The 21,269-nt window shown below is 41.2% G+C and overlaps 3 protein-coding genes across 3 annotated transcripts; all 3 read right to left on the bottom strand.

Annotated features, from left to right (window-relative positions):
- Positions 1–2,745: 2,745 nt before the first annotated feature.
- On the bottom strand, positions 2,746–4,701 carry LOC116889716 (DNA-directed RNA polymerase subunit beta'-like). The gene is given in 1 exon segment (XM_032890595.1): positions 2,746–4,701. A coding segment is annotated over 1 exon segment (1,956 nt).
- A 6,230-nt stretch (positions 4,702–10,931) lies between these two features.
- LOC116889715 (ATP-dependent 6-phosphofructokinase-like) lies at positions 10,932–11,876 on the bottom strand. The gene has a single exon (XM_032890594.1). It carries the CDS (start codon positions 11,874–11,876, stop codon positions 10,932–10,934), a length of 945 nt encoding a protein of 314 aa, XP_032746485.1.
- Positions 11,877–11,987: 111 nt separating this feature from the next.
- Positions 11,988–13,544, bottom strand: LOC116889714 (enolase-like). The gene has a single exon (XM_032890593.1). It carries the CDS (start codon positions 13,542–13,544, stop codon positions 11,988–11,990), a length of 1,557 nt encoding a protein of 518 aa, XP_032746484.1.
- Positions 13,545–21,269: the final 7,725 nt, after the last annotated feature.

Below are 21,269 nucleotides of genomic sequence, written 5' to 3'. Positions count from 1 at the left end.
AACTTAACCTCCTTTTTATCTCTTGATTTTCCACCAATAATGGCTTCTACTATTTCCCGGGGAAGTTTAATGTTTTCAAGATCTATCTCCAACATGTCGTAGGTGTATTTATTTATGGGCTTAGAATCTTTGTCGTTACCCAACATGGACACAGCCACCACATCCGTATGCTCGGCCTCTTTAGGCAAAGGAACAGGACAAATATCATTACCCTCCTTATGTTCTATTAGAGTTGTTATCTCGGAATAATCTCCCAACTCTATCTGGGGGAATCGCTCAAACTTGGATGAAAAAATAAACTTCCAATTCTCCAGATCCATCTCAATAGCTTTGTTTTCTATTGGAAGTCCAAAAACCTTTTCGTCCAATTCCTTGTCAACATCCGGCAATTGTGACACCGACACCTTTATCACATTATTTAGAACAATATCCATTTCTCTAGCGAACCTGCCTCTTGCCTTCATTTGCTTAATGGCAACATCGAATGGTGCATGACCTTTCCTAAAACCGTCAACCAGAACATTCTTCACAGCCTTTCGAAAATGAATCATGTACTGATCCTTAAACACCTGAGGATCTGCCTCAAATGTGATCCAGTAAAAGTCGCCATCTTCAAGATGCTCATTTATCTTCACCGGCATGATTTATTTATTTCTCTCCATTCTAGACCTATGCATCTCCAAATAGTCTATCAGTATTAGAGATGCAGCATAGGAATCAACGAACCTCTGAATTCTCTTTTTACTCACTCCCATAATTTTCAAAATCTCTCGGCTCTCTATGGAAGTGCATGTCTCCCTCACCAAAGCCACCTTCCATGACGAGCGCATGGCAATCACCTCCCTTACAATCTTCACTAACTTCTTCATTTCAAGATTTCTATAATGACTATCCTTCCAATGCCCAATAACTACAGTATCTATTTCTTCCTGGGAGATTCCCCATCCTCCTAAAATTCTCGACAACATTTCAAACCATTCGTAAGGAGATTCCTCCAATTTAAATATAAGAGGTCTCAAAGGAGTAACTATGCCCATGGAGCTTTCGGAAATTGCCACTCCTGTTTTATTTCTGCCTATATCCAGTGCGAGTGTTCTCAAAATTCCGATGTAATTACTAGTAATTGAAGACGTTCAGTGATTTCTGATCAGTCACAACTTCATCCGGTGTTTTTAGTCCAGTGCCGGCTGGAATAAGATTTCCAACAATGATATTCTCCTTCAAAGAAACAAGGTAATCCACTTGACCCTTAACGGAAGCATCAATAAGTATTTTCTTAGTGTCCTGGAAGGATGCTGCCGCCAGGAAGGAATTGGTTTTTTCAGGGGCCTCCTCCAGACCGAATATGATGTTAACCCCCAAAGGAGGAATCTTATTATTCATGAGAAGCTTAGAGCACTCCTTAACAAAAACAGTGTAGTCAACAATCTCATCCATGGACAGATTCGAATCATTTGGAACCAAGATTCTCATTTTGGATGTAAGCTGACGAACAATGATCTCGATATATTTCTCCGAGATATCAATACCCTGAATTCAATAAACTTTCTGCACCTCCTGAATAATATACTTTCGAACTGCATCAATTCCTGAAATATCAAGAAGTTTTTTAAGGTCAATACATCCATCACACAACTGTTGACCAAGGGAAACCTTCTGACCAATTTCCACAAACAAAGGAAGGTTAAGGTCTATGGAGTATTTACATACATCCACATCGTTTCTAATCACTACAATCTTCTCTCCTGACTCGATTCTAATGTCCTCAACCACCCCAGAAATTTCACTGATGACTGAATTTTCTCACTGTTTAGGAGCAACGATCTCGAAGAGTTTTTTAAGACGTTCAAACCCCTGAGTAATGTTTGCCTCGCCGGCAACACCACCGGAGTGAAAGGTTCTCATGGTCAGCTGAATTGCTGGTTCACCCACGGATTGGGCCGAAATGACCCCTATTGCAGTACCCACCTCAATCATTCGTTTGGTGGTCAAGTCAAATCCAAAACATTTCTGACAGATACCCTGTGTCTGTCTACAGTGAAGAACTGATCTCACCTGAACCCTTTTGATACCAGCATTCTCTATCTTCTTGGCAATTTCAGCTGTAATGGCCTCATTGGCTCCCACTATTAGCTCCCCTGTTTCTGGATGAACTATGTTGGCGTAGGAGCACTTGTATAGTATTCGATCAGTTAAGCTCTTAATGACAACCTGGTGCACTGGATCAATAATGGCCTCAACCCATAAACCCTGATTGGATCCACAATCCTCACATTTGACGATGACCTCCTGAGCAGCATCCACCAGTTTTCTGGTCATATAACCAGATTTGGAAGTCTTCATAGCCGTGTCGGTCATACCCTTTCGTGCACCGTAGGAGGAGTTGAAATATTCGATGACAGTCAGACCCTCTATGAAAGACTTCTTAATTGGAACCTCGATTATGTCGTGAACAACCTTTGTGTCTTGGTTTTGTTCATAGTTATAGGACCTGTTCATAAGCCCCCTCATTCCTGAAAGTTGAATAAAGTTAGAAATATTACCCCTGGCACCGGACTTGGCCATAATTACGATTGGGTTATTTCGGAACTGAGGGTGGTTAAGGGATTTCTTTATGTGATCCGAAACCCTATCCTTAACCTTAGTTCAAATGGCAATAACGTTCTTATACTTCTCATCATGAGTAATAAGTCCCTTCTTCAGATATTTCTTCTGGTTCTCCACCTCCTGATCAGCATCAGAGAATCACTGATACTTCTCGGTGAAATTTGGCACATCGAATGCAGAAATGGTGACACAAGAGTGTGTGGAATACTCAAATCCAAGGTTCTTGATTTCGTCCAATATAGGAGCCAGAGTAATGCATCCGTAGTGGTCGTATAAATCCTCGATCAATTTACTTATTGCTCCCTTATGGAACGGCTCCTTTTCCTTGTAATTGGCCACAGCCTCCTCTCGATTCCAATTAGATTCGAAAATGTCCTCTTCGTTTACTCCTAAAGACTGGTTGGATACGTATTTATAATCCGGCGGAAGAATTTTGTTGAATATGACCTTACCAGGGGTGGTAAGTAGGATGCCATCTCTGGAAAATTGTTTTTCAGGGAAAGCATCGGTTGGCATGAAAATTATGGAGTGAAGAGAAACATACTTCATCTGAAATGCAGATACAACCTCATCAACAGTGGCAAACAAGATTCCAGTTCCATGAGCCTCCTTGTTTTCAGTTGTCAGGTGATAAATTCCAAGAACCATATCTTGGGAAGGAGCAACTATTGGTTTACTGTCTTTAGGACCAAGAACCTGTCATGGCGCAAGCATAAGAGATCTAGCCTCATGTACGGCCTCTTTGGACAATGGAAGGTGTACAGCCATCTGGTCACCGTCAAAGTCGGCGTTGAAAGCTGTGGTTACTAACGGGTGAAGACAGATGGCCTTACCCTCAACCATAATGGGCTCAAATGCTTGAATACCCAATCTGTGAAGTGTAGGAGCACGGTTTAGAAGGACGGGTCTTTCCTTGATTACCTTCTGAACGATTGGCCAAATTTCATCAGCCTGCTCCATAATCATCTTGTCGGCGGCCCTCACATTCAAAGCTATTGGAATCTTTTCGTTCCCCAACTCGTCAACCTTTCTTACAAGTTCACCGATAATAAATGGCTTAAATAGTGTCAAAATCATAAGTATCGGAAGACCCACCTGGTACATCTTCAACTCCGGACCAACCACGATAACTGAACGACCAGAGTAGTCAACTCTCTTACCAAGCAGATTCTGACGGAAGAGACCCTGTTTACCCTTTAGATGGTCAGTAATGGATTTAAGTGGTCTACGATCCTTAGAGGTTAGTGGTTTCTTGCGGCTAGCATTATCTATAAGTGAGTCTACGGCCTCTTGAAGCATTCGTTTCTCATTGTTGGCAATAATGTGAGAAGCATCCAATTTCAAAATTCGGGCTAATCTGTCGTTTCTTACGATGATCCTTCTATAGAAAGTATTTATGTCTGAAGCAGTAAATCGTCCCCCATCCAATTGAATGATTGGTCTAAGGTTTGGAGGAATAACAGGAATAACCTTAAGGATCATCCATTCAGGTTTATTTCCCGATTCCTTGAATCATCTCACCACGCGCAATCGTGCAAGAATTCTTCTAACTTTGGGGTCAAGATGATTGATACTTGATCCGGAATTTAACTCCTGAGTCAGTTGATATTCGAGATCTTCAAGGTTAACTCTCTGAAGTAATTCATAGATGGCTTCAGCACCAATTCCCACACGCAATCCGGTGTGCTTCTCCAGATATTCGAACATATCCATTATTGAGAATGGAAGGTTCGAGGTTGTTAGGGCTTTATAGTAGGTTCTTCCTTGCTGGTAATCATAGTCAGTTAGATATTTGGATGGATTATTGGCGGCTATATTCTCATAAATATTTCTCAAAAGATTTCTTAGTTTGGCCATGGAGGGAGCCGATGCCTTGGAGCCAGAAACGTCAATGATGTCCAAAATATTAAAGATAGGTCCTTCACTTCCAGGAGCTCCCTTTCCAGGATCAAGAACAATGTAATTATTGAAATAGACCACCTCCTCTATACACTTGTATTTAACTCCCAGAATTAGAGAGATTTTGGCCGGAAGAGGAAGCTCCTTAATCATCCAAATGTGAGCAACGGGGCAGGCCAGTTCTATGTGACCCATCCAGTCACGTCTAACAAGAGACTGAGTTATGCAGACTTTACACTTTTCACATCTTTTTCCCTTGTACTTAACCTGCTTATATTTACCACAAGAACACTCATAATCCTTTATGGGGCCAAATATAGCCTCACAGAATAAACCGTTCTTTTCAGGTTTAAGTGACTTATAGTTTATGGTTTCAAAGGTGGTAACCTCGCCCTTAGACAAGGACCGGATGTATTCTGGAGATGCAAGACTAATCTGTAATCCCCTAATTGCAAACTCCCCTACTATCTGCTGTCTTTTCTGCTTTTCGAACAAGGTGTACTGTTCCCTTGACGGTTGTCCAGCGGATTTTTTAGGAGATGCCACGATTCTTTATCTATAACCCCTTTTTAAGGAGATTTCCCAGGGGTGAATTGTAGAAGTCATCCTCCACAGAATTCTTGGATTTCTTATTGTCTACTTGCGTATTAAACACTGTATCGCGACTCAACTGCTTCTCTATAAATTCATGGCAGCTTATGAACTTATTCTCATCTCCATATTGGACGTTAATCTTCATGCATGCCCCTTCCAACTTCTTAATCAGAAGCTTGAAAGACTCCGGAATATTAGGAGTTGGTAAAGGCTGATTCTTAATTATATTCGATACCAGCGATTGTCTAGACTGTATATCATCGGATTTTATGGTCAACAGCTCTCTAAGGTTATATGCTGCCCCATAGGCCTCAAGAGACCACACTTCCATCTCCCCAAGTCTTTGACCACCATTTTGGCATTTACCACCTAAAGGTTGTTGGGTGATCTTGGAGTAGGAACCTACGGATCTGGAGTGGATCTTGTCGTCGACCATGTGATCCAGTTTAAGCATGTACATAACTCCAACGGTTATTGGATTTTCGAACTTCTCGCCGGTAATTCCATTAATTAGAGTGAACTTACCCTTAGTTTCATCTGGATTTATTTCGGCATCGACCATAATCTGTTTCAAATCATCATCATTAGCTCCACAGAAAACTGGAGTGGCCACCTTAATAATTAAATCGTCATAGGAAAGACCCAACTTGGACAATATCACGCTAAAGTGTATTGGCTCCAGTTTAAGTGCTTTATCCAGTGTGGTGACGCCAAGCTCCTTAGCATAATCTTTTGTAATTCTGAATATTCTTCCAACCACCTCCTCATGCAAACCAAACATCTTCTCCATCATCACCTTATCGTCATTAAATACGAACTCCAAAATCTTCTTGAACACCAATTTTCGTGTAGCAAATCCAAGATGGGTCTCAATAACCTGACCAATATTCATCCTGGAAGGAACACCCAAAGGGTTAAGGACAACGTCCACAGGAGTACCATCCTCAAGATAAGGCATATCCTCCACTCTAGCTATTTTGGAAACAATACCCTTATTACCATGTCGTCCCGCCATCTTATCTCCGGGTTGAATCTTACGTTTTTGAACAACAAACACTTTAATAACCTCAATGACGTCATCTTCAAGTTTGTCTCCGTTGTAGATGGATAGTCTCATTGTTTTTGTAACAACACCTCCACCTCCAGACGGAACCCTAAGAGATGTGTCCTTGACAGACTTCACTTTCTCCGAGAAGATGGCCTGAAGAAGTTTTTCCTCAGATGTTTGTTCAGTAGTTACCAGAGGAGAAGTCTTTCCGACCAGAATATCCCCCTCTTTAACCTCTGCACCTATCATGATGATTCCATTTTCATCAAGATATCTCTTCTCTAGATCAGTGGCATATGGAATGGTTCGGGTTATCTCTTCATCTCCTATCTTGGTCCTTACACATTCAACAATGTGTTCCTGAATGTGAATGGAGGTATATACATCTTCCTCAACAAGTCTAGAAGACAGGATTATTGCGTCCTCATAGTTATATCCGTACCATGTGGTGAAAGCCACAAGCACATTCTGACCAAGAGCCAATTCTCCATTCTGCATGGCGGGACCATTAGACATGGTTTCTCCCTTCTTAACCCTCTGGCCAGGTCTAACTATAGAGTATTGATTCTTGCAGGTGTTCTGGTTAGATCTATCGAATTTATAGTAGTTAAAGGTATCATGCCCCAATTCTTTATCATCGTACTTGACCATTAGAGATTTAGCATCTGCCTTAACTACCACCCCATCACCCTTAGCGATCGCAACAAGTCCTGAATCAGAAGAAATTTTGTACTCTACCCCGGTACCTACAATCGGAGCAGATGGAGAAAGCAAAGGCACAGCCTGTCTCTGCATGTTAGCTCCCATAAGTGCACGGTTTGCGTCGTTGTGCTCCAAAAATGGAATAAGTGAAGTTGATACCGAAACCAACTGATGGCAACCAACATCCACGTAATCCACCATCTTCGGACTTACGATCTCAACCGAATCCATGTATCGTGCCGTTACATCACCTATGATGTTTCCCTTCTCATCCTTAGGAATATGCGCTTCGGCAATGGTATAGTGTTCCTCCTCAAATACAGACATTCACACTATTTCGTCAGTAACCCTACCGTCAACCACCTTATAGTAGGGAGTTACAAAGAATCCGTGCTCATTGATTTGAGCGAAAGAAGCAAGTGCCATGATAAGACCAATATTCATACCCTCTGGAGTTTCGATTGGACAAATCTTCCCATAGTGAGAATAATGAACGTCCCTAATGCTCAAGTTCGGATCCTCTCTCTTTATACCACCTGGACCCATAGCGGAAATCTTCCTCTTATTGGTTATCTCAGATAGTGGATTCTGCTGGTCCAAGAACTGAGTAAGAGGGTGAGAATTAAAGAACTTCTTGATAACTATCTGAAAGGGTTTTGTATTAAAGATAGATTTGATGACGAAGGAGGTATCCGGAGCATCCCTTAGGGTGGCGTAGTTGATTCTGGCTTCCATGTTGTTCACCCTCTCCACCGCAAACTTGGTGATTCGGGACATGGCAACGGTTATTCGGCTTTCGATTAACTCATTTATGAGCTTAAGTCTCTTGTTTCCTAGATGATCAATTTCATCCAATCTACCCATTTCATTGCCCAGATTGGCAATGTAGGAAATCATGGCAAAGAAATCACTGAACCTAATGCAAGGTGTCAATGGCTTAAATTGAGGTACACCAATGATCTCTATAACAGGAGAAGTTACGGATCTTGTCTGGTGAATTAACAACTTCTCTATATCTATGCAAGTATGTTCTTCGGGGTTCGGATAATTCTTAGGAGGATTAAACAGCTGGTACTTATGAACAATGTCTAGTTTGTTAGCTTTTGATAGTTCCACGAATTTGGAAATTTCAGAACGTCCCATGAAAGTACCCTTAGCGAACACAACATTTCCTTCATAGTCTTTAACGTCCTGACCAAGCACCTTCTGGAAGATCCTGTCGGCCAAACTTAACTTGTGGTCTATCTTGAATCTTCCAGAAAGGCCTATGTCGTAATAATTTCTTTCGAAGAAGTATGCCCATAAAACCTCCTGGAAGGATTTGGCACGGAAGCTTGGAGACTCATAAGAAATTCCTAGATCATTAACCAATTGAGCTGCCGCTCACTCCATGCATAGTTTCTCCAGTAAGTCATGAATCTTATTTACCTTTTTCTCGAGCTTAGATCTAAGGGCAAAAAATTCTTCACTTGTGCTTCCCGACGCAGCCTCGGTCTCCATTTTCCCCAGCAGATCATTAATCTCATCCCAATGCTTGTGATAGAACTCTGAAGAGTATTCGTTCAAAGTTTTATAGACAGTATCACTGGTGTCCTCCAGCCACTTCTCAAAGTCCTTTATGGACAACACATTGGACTTGAACCACTTCATGAAAAGGGAATTCTCCTTGACAATCAATGCCATTGGGTTGTACCCTTCCTTCTCCAAAGTATTGATTATGTAATCCTTCTCCCCGGCTATTTCCCTGATTTGCTTTTCGGACATTCCAAAAGCCTTTAGTAAAGCCGTTACTGGGAACTGTATGAAGGAATCACCAACTGCATTTTTGGCAGTAGCCCTTATGGAATAAGTGTTGTCCTTTTCACAGACATAGTTAAGAACTATTGTCGTTCCCTTAAGAGCCATCAATTCACAGATGGTACCTTCCTGAACCTTCTTCTTAGCTGTGGTTAGCTTAAGTTGAGACTTGTTAAGTATGTATACTCCAGGAGAACGAACAATCTGGCTGATGATGAACTTTTCAATCCCGTTGATTATGAAATTAGACCTATCAGTTAATTCAGGCAGATTTCCCAAGAACACAGTATCCTCAACCACCTGCGCATCATTTTTACCCTGCTGGCTCACCAACTTCAGCCTCATGTAAACTGCGCACTGATAACTCTTTCCCTTCTCAAGGGCTTCGTCTTCCGAGCAGTCTACATCTTCTATGATTACCTCTTCTAGGGTAATTACTGTGTTTCTGCTCTGGGAATAAAGAGGGAAGTAACTATGTAGAAGGCTGGCTAGTTCTGTTCTTATGAATTTTCCGTAAGCCTCTATTTGTATTCCTTTAAGGTCGGGAGGAGTAAAGTTGCTGTAGTCTACTTTTGAGAAGTCAATCCTGTTTACAAGATTACTGAACTCCCTTATGCGGTAGTTGCCCGACTTCATAATGGTAGGGCTTCGCTATCTCACGAACTTCACGGAATTATCGTCCGTATTAATACAGATGACGTTCTCCATACAACATTCCGGACAACAGTCATCCACATAAATGTTGAAACTCTCTCTGAACATGGTGGAGCAATCTACTTCATCAGTTTTACCGTCCACGAAAATCAAATGAATTCCTCGGTATAAGGTCAATTCAGACATTTCCTTCATCTTCATGTAATCGGCGGACCTCCATTGTGGATGATCCAAGAATACTCCGATGTCATCCACCTGCTGAAAAGCAAATATCGGACATGCAGTTCTCATAGCAGATAACGCCTTCAGGAAATGTATGGAGATATTCTTACCCTTCACGAGAATCATGTGTGTATGTGGATTTTGAATCATCATCTCTCTAACCTCATTCACTTTAGTCTTAACGTCTTCGGACAAAGAATGAAACACCGAAGAATAGAAATTTGACAGGAATTTCTGATAAGACACATGCTTTTCAGATTCAAACACGATGTTGCACATAGTTTCTACAGCAAGTACTGGAAATTGACCTTGAGCAGTTTCTCCCGAAAGCATAGTACAGTCTGAGCAAAGTTCCGCCGCTCGATAAACGTCACTCACTTCGGCACGTGTGGCAACTACGTTCCTCTCCAAAGAGTCAAGCATTTGGGTAGCGGTAATTACCGGCTTACTTGAAATACCACACTTCATTATCATCTGCTTAGTTCAATAGGGAACTTCATAATATGGAACCTCCAGTCCAAGGTCACCCCTAGCTATCATGATTCCATCGGAAGCATCAATTATTTCATCTAAATTCTGGCAGGACTGTGTAGTTTCAGTTTTAGAATAGATTCGAAAAATGTTTGGTATTTTCTGTTCGCGACAATAATTGTCAACCAATTTCCTAACCTCCATAATATTCTCCTCGCTATTTACAAAAGACAGCGCCAAGAATTCAAATCCATTGTCAATGGCATATTTAATGTCGTTTATATCCTTTTCGCTGACGAAGTTCATAGTGTAAGTGGCTCCCGGAAGGTTAATTCTCTTATTGGTTTTGATAGTGTGTCGATTCATGACCTTCACCTTCACCTTTCCATCTTCCTTGTTCACATCAAGAATCTTCAACTTAAGTTTTCCATCTTCCACCAGCACGTAATTTCCCACTACACAGTCATTGGCCATATTGTAGGACCCGGTGGCATCCACAACAGAGAATCCCTTATGATGACCCGGCTCCTTCTTCAAGCAGTCTATTATCAGTTCACTATCCTTTTCGTAAGTAATACCATCCTTGCTACCCATATCAAAGACCCTTATTTCCGGACCCTTAGTATCAGCCATAAAGGAAAAAGCTTTCAAATATCGTCTATCCGACCGTTGTGAATCAAGAATGGATTTGTGAAACCGACGGATCATTTCAATCCTAGTGTTGTTTTCATCAAGAACTCCATGGGAGAAGTTGAACCGAACGCAGTTTACTCCCGCAAGGAATACCTCCTTGATTAGATTAAAAACTTTTTGTTGCAGTTCAGGAGAGCTATTGTCGGTGTCTTGTAAATTCAGATCGTAAGTAATAGCTGGACCGAATGTAGAGACAATCTTTGTATTCTTTAGAAAAGCTTTAACTGGCATGAGTTACTATCCCCTATATCTTATAGGACCTATTTACAAAGTCAATTAATTCAACCGACATGGAATTCTTCTGGTTAACGGCTTCCTTTAAGGGAGTATCATAGAAACCAACGCCGTCGAATCCGATGGCACATCCAAACCTACCCCCTTCCATCATCTGGAACGCTTTCATTCCAAATTGTTGGGAAACAAACAGATCCCAGGAAGTGGGAAATGCTCCTCTTTGGGTATAACCTATTATATTACATCTAACCTGTCTTTTCACTTCTTTTTCGATAGAAACACACAATTCCGGAAGGGAAGGCAATCCAAAACCATGCTGTTCTCCAAATAACTTCTCCGTAACAAGTATCACAATTCCTTTCTTCCCTGACTTAATCATCTCTTTAATTACTTCTATCAACGCACTTACTCCAATGGGTCTTTCTCCAGTTATCACATAATCCACGGCCCCGGCCACCGCCGCAGCCACCGTTAAATCGTGACAATGTCTTCCCATCGCCTCAACAAAGGTCACCTGAGAATGGGATTCGGATGTTGATCTGATCTTCTTTACAGCGTTCAGTATCTCCTCCAATGCAGAAAAGTATCCTATGGTGTATTTTGAAGACCCCACATCATTGTCTATAGTTCCCGGTGCCGCAATCACATTAAAAGACAATTCACTAACCAAATGTGCACCCATATAAGACCCGTCCCCTCCTATGACAAACAGTCCATCAAAGCCATTCTTCCTGAGGTTCTCCACTGCATCTTCCCTAACTTTGGAATCCTTGAACTCCAAACACCTGCTAGAACCTATTGCCGTTCCTGAAAGATAGACATTTTTCTTAAATTCCCTAGGACAAAGCTTCCTAAATTCTCCATGGACTAAACCGCGGTATCCATCCACGGCAGCATAAACTTCCACCCCTTTGTGATGTGCAGACACCAAAAAACCATAAATGGCAGCGTTCATGGAGGGTGAATCTCCTCCAGAAGTAAGAACTACTAGTTTTTTTAGACCAGACAACTTATATCTACCGTGGATAAACCAGATGCGGAAAAACGACCGACGAACAAAAACCTTCTACTCTCCAGATCCTTCAGATTTTTCCCCTGACTCTTCTTGAGATTGTTGTTCTTCCGATACTGCTTCTGATTCTTCAGTCTGTTCGTCTGACACTTCAGGTATTCCCTCTTTGCCCAATTCATTTTCGCTGTAAGTACCTTCTTGAATCTGCTCTCGAACCCGTTGTTCGACTTCTTCTTCAAATCCAACATCGGAAGCTTTAAATTCATCAACAACCGGATAGTCTTGTTCAGCAGCACTAAGCGGTTGATCCTCCGTAACTTCAACAGCGTCAATAGATCTGCTTTTGAACAATTCAACCTGTGTGAAATCTAGGCTAAACAGACTGTTAAGTCCGTAGAAGATGGAGTTTGTTGTGGTCAACTCGATTTCAATCTCAAGAAGTCGGTTGTACTTGGCGATCCTTTCAGATCTGGAAGTGGAACCAGTCTTAATCTGTCCCGCTGAGGTACCAACCGCAATGTCAGCGATAGATGTATCTTCAGTTTCCCCGGATCGGTGGGAAAGAATACAAGCCCAACCCGCATTTTTAGCGATTTGAATAGTTTTCAGAGTTTCGCTAACGGTACCAATTTGGTTCATTTTCACAAGAACTGCATTAGCAACCTTTCGGTCAACACCTTCCTGAGTAATCTTCGGATTGGTGCAGAACAGGTCATCACCCACGATTTGAACTTTTTTACCCAGTCTCTCATTCATAGTAATGAATCCATCCCAGTCATTCTCATCTAAAGGGTCCTCGATCGAAACAATTGGATATTTTTCAATCAACTCCTCGTAATAGTCAATCATTTGGGCAGTTGATTTAATGTAAGTCTCTTCCAGTTCAGGATGAACCTTTATAAGTTTTCGGAACTTATATCTCTTGATATCTTCATCGTACAACTCGGAAGCAGCAACGTCAAGTCCAATCCCAACATGCCCATTAATCAATCCCGCCCTATACCCTGCTTCTTCGATAGCCTGAACCATAACATCAAGAACCTCCTCAACCGAGTTTAAATTGGCTGCAAAACCACCCTCCTCACCTTTATTGGTGTTTAATCCTCTTTTTTTAAGAAGCTTCTGCAATGTGTGAAAACATTCGGCAGAAATTCTTACGGCTTCATGCATGGATGCAGCACCCACAGGCATAAACATAAACTCCTGGAAGTCAATCGTATTGTCTGCATGAGCACCACCATTTATGACATTAACCATCGGTAAAGGAAGGATAAATTTGGCAGGATATGCATTGCCCATCATGGAGGAAATATATTGGTAGAAAGGCATTCCCTTGGCTTTAGCAACAGCCTTTGCTATGGCAAGCGAAACGGCAAGAATCGCATTAGCACCATACCTAGACTTGTTTTCTGTACCGTCTAGATCTATTAAGAAGCTATCAAGATCCTGTTGTCTGGATGGATCGATATGATTCTCTATAAGCGATGTAGCAATTACGTAGTTAACATAGTGAACTGCCTTCTTAACTCCCTTACCGCCATACCTTCCTTGGTCACCGTCCCTAAGTTCAACGGCCTCCTTCTCCCCGGTAGAAGCTCCGGAAGGAACCATAGCCTTAGCCGAAAAAAATGTCTTAGTTAATACGCCTGTTGAGATTTTTGCGATGCAAGCAACAGTAGGATTACCCCTAGAGTCAAGCACCTCATAGGCAAAAATATTCTCAATCTTGAATGCCATAAAAGAATTGCTAATAATTATAAAGAAACTTTACTCCTCGGCGGTCGGGAATCTGTACAAAGGTCTGAAAGAATTCATAAGTCTGTGTGTGATAATTTGCTCCACCAGGTTCCTCTTCACAACCTCAAACTTGTCCTTATTAACCAAGTATTCTCTTATGGGTTGACCTGTCTCTCTGTAGAAATTCTCCAGAGAACTTTTCACTTGTTCATCGCTGACCACCAATTCCCATTCCTTTTCGAGATCTTCGTAAATTAATTGTTTATAAATCTGCACTTCTACCATATTTTTAGCCGTTTCCTGAGCCAAATCGGGATGAGAAGTAGTTAGAGCCCCTACTCTCTCTTTTACTTCTGAATTATCCAATTCAAACTCATAGGCCTTAGCCACCTCGTCCATAAGGGCATTGTAAAAGCTATCTCGCTTTACCATCTCAAAGACCTCTCTATTAAGCTCATCGGTTGTAATATTGGGTTTCTGGTTCTTTAGATCCTGTACGTAAGTGTCTATATTGGGAGAGGCAAATCTAGATATGATGAGCTCTTGTCCAAACTTAATTGCCTTCTTGTTCTTAATCTTGGAATTCACAGTCCTAGTTTAACAGTTGATCCTTATAGTTATTGTAATCCTTTAAAAATTTATTACGGCAATCATTCATCAATCCTAACTTCTCCAATTTAAGATCTTGAATGCTCGAAAAATCAGAAACGGGTAGAGTATTCAACCTCATAAGTTGCTCCAACTCCATGCTATCTCTATCCACCATAAGAGGTCTTATCTGTTCATTAAACCTCAAAAGAAATCCCGATATCTTCTTGAATATATCCGATTCTGGTGAAATTCCTTCAAGGGCCTCTCCCATATACCTGAGCAGCTCTTGATTAAGATTGGTATGGAGATATTCATTCATCCAGGATTCGCTTTCAGATCTTCAGGAACTGATATATGGGGCATATTCGTACCTTAACCTCACAAAATATCTCCTAAATATACAGTTAAACTCAGCATTTACCCTAGTCCAAAATCTAGCATTTGTATTAATTACATAAGAGCAAATGATTTCGCACTCTTCTTTAAGTTCCCTAAGTAAAGAATCAAACTTGTTAATTCCTATCTTATCAACATTCTCCACAAGACTAAGCTTCTTCTCCAGGCACTCTTGAAGTCTTTTCCTCTTCTTCTCGAAGGACTCAATTAAAGATTTCATGCCTAGATTCTTAGACATCTTCAAAGCCATCATCTTTTCACTCAATCTTCCCTCATCCAGAGCATAAGTATGTCCTATAGACTGCTCCATATTTCAGAGATTATCAAGGAAAGGAATGGCCTTTTTGGAATAGTCTATCTTTAGCTCGTTGAGGCAACTATCAAACTCTTCCTTTATTAGTTTCTTGAAGAGGTCCAACTTATCCTCTCCCAAGGACCTGTTATCCCCTTTGGCTTCCGCATGATACATCTGAAATCTGGAGCAAAGAAGATCTATCTTCTCTATGTATCTATTCTTAAAGTAAAGAACCATCCTTTCGGACTCATTGGAGAATAAAACCTGTTGGTTTAGAAGCTGCTGTTTATGATAATTTATGATGGCAATCATGTCATCTTGATCCCTCTTATACTGACCATGCACCTCGGATATTAGATCGTCTATCTGCTTTCGCTGAATGTCCGCGAACTCCATGAACACATCCTTAACCTCCATGGACTCCGAAAAGGGAGACTCTATGAACTTCTGAAGAAAGGCCTTAAAGTCAATATTTTTGTCGGCGGGCAGTTTATAATCCCTAAGTATTTCATAGTATCGTCTTATTCCCTCCTTCTGGTCCTCTCTTAATCGGTTTAGCAGATTAACTATAGCAGCATTGGAAAGTATGTGATAGTCTATGTAGAGTTGAGAAATTTTCAAAAGGGTCTTCCTGTTCTCGAACCCTATTATTGTGTTTCTAAGCTCTTTATTAACGTCGAGTGCCCTTAATCAATTGTCCCAGCAGATATCCTCCAGTTTCCTTAATTCCTGACGTTGTTCAAATGTGAGATTTTTAAAGCCCTCATAATCGTTAGACCATACATTTATAAGGTTGGTGTAGAGCTCTATCTTGGCATCTATCTGTTCTATTTCGCCTCTGTATTGGTATTCTATATTTTCCAATTGAGTTTTGGTTATGGATATATCGTAACCAGCGATCTTGAGATCATTAAGTTGCTTCATCTGGTTCTGATGTATCTCTATTAGTCGATCAGCCAAAGTAACTATATTTCTGTAAATCAGGGATCTGACATCGGTTCCCTCTTCGTATTTCTTGTATAGTTTGTGTAGGGCCTTTATTCTTTCCTCTTGATGGGGTTCATTTAGGTCAATACCAAGATGAACTGCGGTTTTTTCGCGTGCTTCTCTAAGAGATTTATGATTCTGATCCTCCATTTATGAAACTATAGAAATTAAAATCATTACAAGTTATAACTGTTTCAATTCCTCGATACAATATTCCAACAATCGTTTGGAAGGCACGACACATAATAAAGGATAATAGTTACTAATAAAGTGAGCAGGAAAGGAGTATTAGTAATAGGACATCAGATAGTAGACTCCGTAGCGTTTGTGGAGGAAGAGTTTCTCCACAAACATAATCTTCCCAAGGGAAAAGTGGTTGCTATAGGTTGTCCCAGCATAAACGTAAATGAAATAATAAGAGATTTGGATCCAACTCAACTGCAAAAATCCTGTGGGGGTTCGGCCATGAATGCAGCAAGATGGTTAGCTCTAATGGGATGTGCGGTGTCAGCCATGGGAAAATGTGGAAACGATGAAGGTAAGAAAATTCTGTTTGACAACCTTGAGGAATTGGGAATAGAAAATCTTCTCATCACATACGACAATGCTCCTACCATGGAAATATATTGTCTGGTAACTCCCGACACAGATAGAACCATGTTTGGCTACTACAGCGCATCTCAAGAGCAATTCAATAAACCCATAGACGTTACCATGTGCAACAGGTTTCAGGTAATACTTACCGAAGGATATCAGTTCGAAATGCCGGAAATAGGTATGGAATTATTTCCTCTAATAAGAGAATTCAGAAGAACTGGAGGGAAGAATGTATTTATGGTTTCTGGCCTGTTCAAGAAACCAGGTTACAGGGAGATGATCATGCAGATTATTGACCAATTTCACGTCATTACGGGAAATCTGGAAGAGTTTCTGGAAATGTACCAGAAAAACAGTAAGGAGGAATTACTTCGATTCCTGGAACAATCAAGCCACGAACTATGCGCTGTAACCATGGGTGGAGAGGGAAGCTATCTGGTTAAAGACGGAAAAAGTACATTCTTCCCCGCCCCCAAAGTAGATAAGGTTGTAGATACAACCGGTGCAGGGGATGGATATGCAGCCGGTCTAGTCTACGGATACCTTAATGGATATTCAGTAGAACAAATTTCAGAATTAGCGAACTTCTGTGCAGGATACACTATTGCCAAAGTGGGAGCTGGATTGGACTCTAAAATTCGAAATGTGCTAAAGCCGGTTTTGGACAAAATAAATAAAGGTTCAACTAGATAGGGAAAGAAGATTCTATTTATAATTCTTCCTTTTAGAAGTCTCCGCCCCCTAGTACCCCAGTAAATGAATAAAGGAGGAATTGTTTGTTTCTGCAACCCCATAATTGACTTTCTCTCCTTCGTAGGAGATGACTTCATAAAGAAACACAACAAGCTTCACAAAAATAATTCCGTTGTTCTAACAGATGAGCAACTACAAAAGATAATAGACGACACCGAAGTTTCCACGCAGGAGTGCGGAGGATCCGGAATCAACTTTGCAAGATGACTTGGTCTCATGGGCTTCAGAGCTGGAATTGTAGGACAGTACGGAAGTGATGACAAGGGACAGATAGTAGAGAAATGTTTATCCGAGTGCAACTTAGACAATCTCTGCGTTAAGAAAAATGGAAGCAAAACAACCACAGCCTACATCTGAGTTACTCCTGATGCTCAAAGGTCAATGTGTTGCATGTATGCAGCATCACACGAAGAATTTGCCAAACCAATTCCTTCGGAAATAATTGATTCTTACGAAGCAGTAATGATGGAAGGGTATCAATTTCTTAGTCCATGAACCAAAGAGATAGCACTTAGGGTAATAGATAGAGCTCACCAAACAAAGAAGAAAAACTGCCTAATCATCTCTAGCGTATTTCAAGTGCCTGGGTACCGAGAAAGCTTGTTAGAGGTTCTTGACAAGCTGAACATTATCTCCGGAACCCAAGAGGAATACTTTAACCTGTTTGGCATCAACAATCTGGAAAAGCTCTTGGCCCATCTTGAAAATTCCTCCTACGAACTATGTGCCGTAACCATGGGCAACCAAGGATGCTATCTGATTCACCAAAAAAGAAGAATCTTCGTGGCTGCCCCAGACGTTCAAAAAGTTGTGGATACAACCGGTGCTGGAGACAGCTTTGCCGCTGGCCTAATCTATGGATACATGACCGGAATGCCAATAGAACAAGCCGCTAAATTGGCAAACTTTTGTGCCGGATACACAATCTCAAAGGTTGGTGTGGTATTTGAACCAGACATGAAAGATAGATTAAAAGAATTAATAGGAGAGCTCTCTAAATAGAAGATGCCAAAACAATTAAAGTTCCAACCAAAGGAGATTACCTTCAATTGCACTGCCTGCAACAAAACTTACAAATTGGAGAGTGCTCATCAAGAGGATGTGGTCAACATTGACATCTGCTCCAATTGTCACCCCTTCTATCTGGGACAAACTAACCTAAGCAAAACACGAGGACCTGCCGAAAAACTTAAGGATAAATTTAATGCTGGTAAAAACTACATCAAACACAAGTCATAGCAAGTCGTGAGCTTCCACGACGAGAAACTTTTTGAGACTCTCACCACTTTCACCCAGAAATACCAAGAACTAAGCAAAAGGTTAGAAACGGCAAATGACGGACCGACTATTATAGAAATCAACAGGGAACTATCCAAACTAGAAAAGATAATAGTCCCGTTCGAAACCTATAAAAAAGAAATACAAAACATCTCCGACTGCCTAAGCATCATAAAAAAAGAAGAGAATCAAGATCTGGTTAAGTTTGCTCAATCCGAACTAGACGCAAGCAAAGATAAGGTACTTGATCTAGAAAAGGAATTTCATAGACTTCTAATGCCAGAAGATCCCATGGATGACAAGAGTGTCATCGTGGAAATGAGATCTGCAGCCGGTGGTGATGAGGCCTCCATCTTTGTAGAAAACATGTTCGACGTCTATAAAAAGTACGCCGATCACAACGGCTGACAACTAACAGTCATGGATCTAAACCAAAACTCCGTAGGAATTTATTTTCTCACTTTCTCTCTAACAGGGGAAAAGGTCTACAGCAAAATGAAATTCGAGAGTGGAGTACACAGAGTTCAAAGGGTGCCAGCCACCGAATCCAAGGGAAGAGTGCACACTTCAACCATCACCGTAAGCGTAATGCCAGAACAGGATGAAATAGAAGTAAACATAGACCCCTCAGACCTAAGAATAGACGTCTATAGAGCCGGAGGTGCAGGAGGACAACACGTGAACAAAACAGAGTCCTCCGTACGAATAACTCACATACCTACAGGAATAATAGTTGCCTGCCAACAGGAAAGATCCCAGATACAAAACAGGGTCTTTGCCATGAAAATGCTAAGATCCAAACTATGAGAACACGAACACCGCAAGCAAACCCAAACCCTACAGGAAAACATCAAGAAACAAGTGGGAAGTGGAGACCGGAGCGAAAAAATAAGAACCTACAACTATCCTCAAAACCGAATCACTGACCACAGAGTTAACCTAACCATAAACAAGCTTCACGAAATAATGATGAATGGAAACTTAACAGAAATACACGAAGTGCTCAATAACAAGGATGCAGAGGAGAAACTAAAGAATATCTCCCTAGGCTAATTGACCTTCAAAGAACTACTAAATAAATACCACAACTCATCTAAAGCCAAACATGGAATCTTCTCCATGTCGAACATAGTAACCAACCACAAACAATACCTTGAACACATAAACACAACCATAGACTTATCTCCTGATCTCTTCGACGCCTGATACCACTCCAACAGCCCCATAGAAAGATTCACTAACAAAGTTTGATTCTGCAATATTAAATTCATATTGAACTCCCAAGTTTTCTGCCCCAGACACGAAACAGAACTAATAGTAGAGATACTAGAAAGCATCGATATTCCTCATGGAGCAAATTACATAGACCTATGTTCCGGAACAGGAGCAATAGGAATAACCATACTCAAAAAATATCCCCACCTTAAAGGCACCCTCCTTGACATCAGCCCCCACGCAATAGAAAACATAGAACAAAACATCTCCATCCACAAGATCTCTGCCAAGATAATCCAAGAAGATTGAAAAACACACCTCACTCCATATTCCAACTACCAAATAATTACCGCCAACTTTCCCTACATAGGATCAAAAGATCCCACCGAAAAACTAACTGACCCCCCTCTCGCCCTATACGCAGAAGATGATGGTTGAGAACACTATGGAAATATTCTGAACTGGTTAACAACCAACCCTAACTGAAAAATTATCCTACTGGAAATAAATCCACATCACACAAAACAATGGAATGAAGCCAAGTCCACTCAAGAAATATCCATTGAAATCTTTAATGACCTAAATGAACTCGCTAGAATTGCCCTAATAACTAGATTGCCAAACCAATAACTGGAAGCTGTCTTAGAGAATCACTGCTTCCACAAGTGCTACCAAAACCTGCATAGTAGTCATCCCTCTCGCACTCAAACCCACACCAATCAACATCCTTTACTCCCATGAACTTCATCAAAGAACAAACCTTAACATCCACACATTCACTTCCCAACCCCCCAACATCTATCCGATCCCGAACCAATCACTCCACCATAACAACTCTTCTTCCCTGCACAATAGAACCCACCTCAATTCCCCCAAGTGGTGGTATTGTCTCAAGAATAACTGGAAAACGAACCTTAAGGGCCAATTGCCCAGCCAAAGGAAGAGCCCTCTCTGCAAAGGCCAAAAATACTACAGAAATCTTTTCTCCCCCATACTCAAGATCTAATAAGTTTGCCAATCTATCCACCGCATAAGAAACCTCCTCCTGATTCCAAACAACCCTTTTCAGCATCCTCGCCCCATTATCCCTCGAAAATATCCTCCCATATACACCATCAATATTCTCCAGAAACCTCTCTGCATCAAATATCTGATTCAGATCCTTACCTGACAGCTCCCTCCCATACCTAGATCCCGCCAACAGAGCTTTAAATTCCACACCCCCCCTCCTAACTTGCATTGACAATCCCCTAATCTCCTCAGCCAACACTCTTCTATCTTCTTTGGTATTTTTAATCAAGGCCAACAATGCCCTCTGGGAAAAGATAACATTCCTGCCCCTCTCCAAATTTCTCTCTAGACGCTCCCCATTCACACTAATACCCTGTGCCACATATATGATCCTCCCAATTACTCCCAAAGCCCCCTCCATAACTCCAAACAAACACTCCTCAATCCCCTTCAAATTCTCCATAGTATCACCATAC

This window comes from Rattus rattus, unplaced genomic scaffold (assembly GCF_011064425.1).
Source record: "Rattus rattus isolate New Zealand unplaced genomic scaffold, Rrattus_CSIRO_v1 PGA_scaffold_61, whole genome shotgun sequence".
Classification (NCBI taxonomy): Eukaryota; Metazoa; Chordata; class Mammalia; order Rodentia; family Muridae; genus Rattus; species Rattus rattus.
The sequence above is the reverse complement of the archived record's forward strand: the minus strand, read 5'-3'. Positions and strand labels throughout refer to the sequence as shown.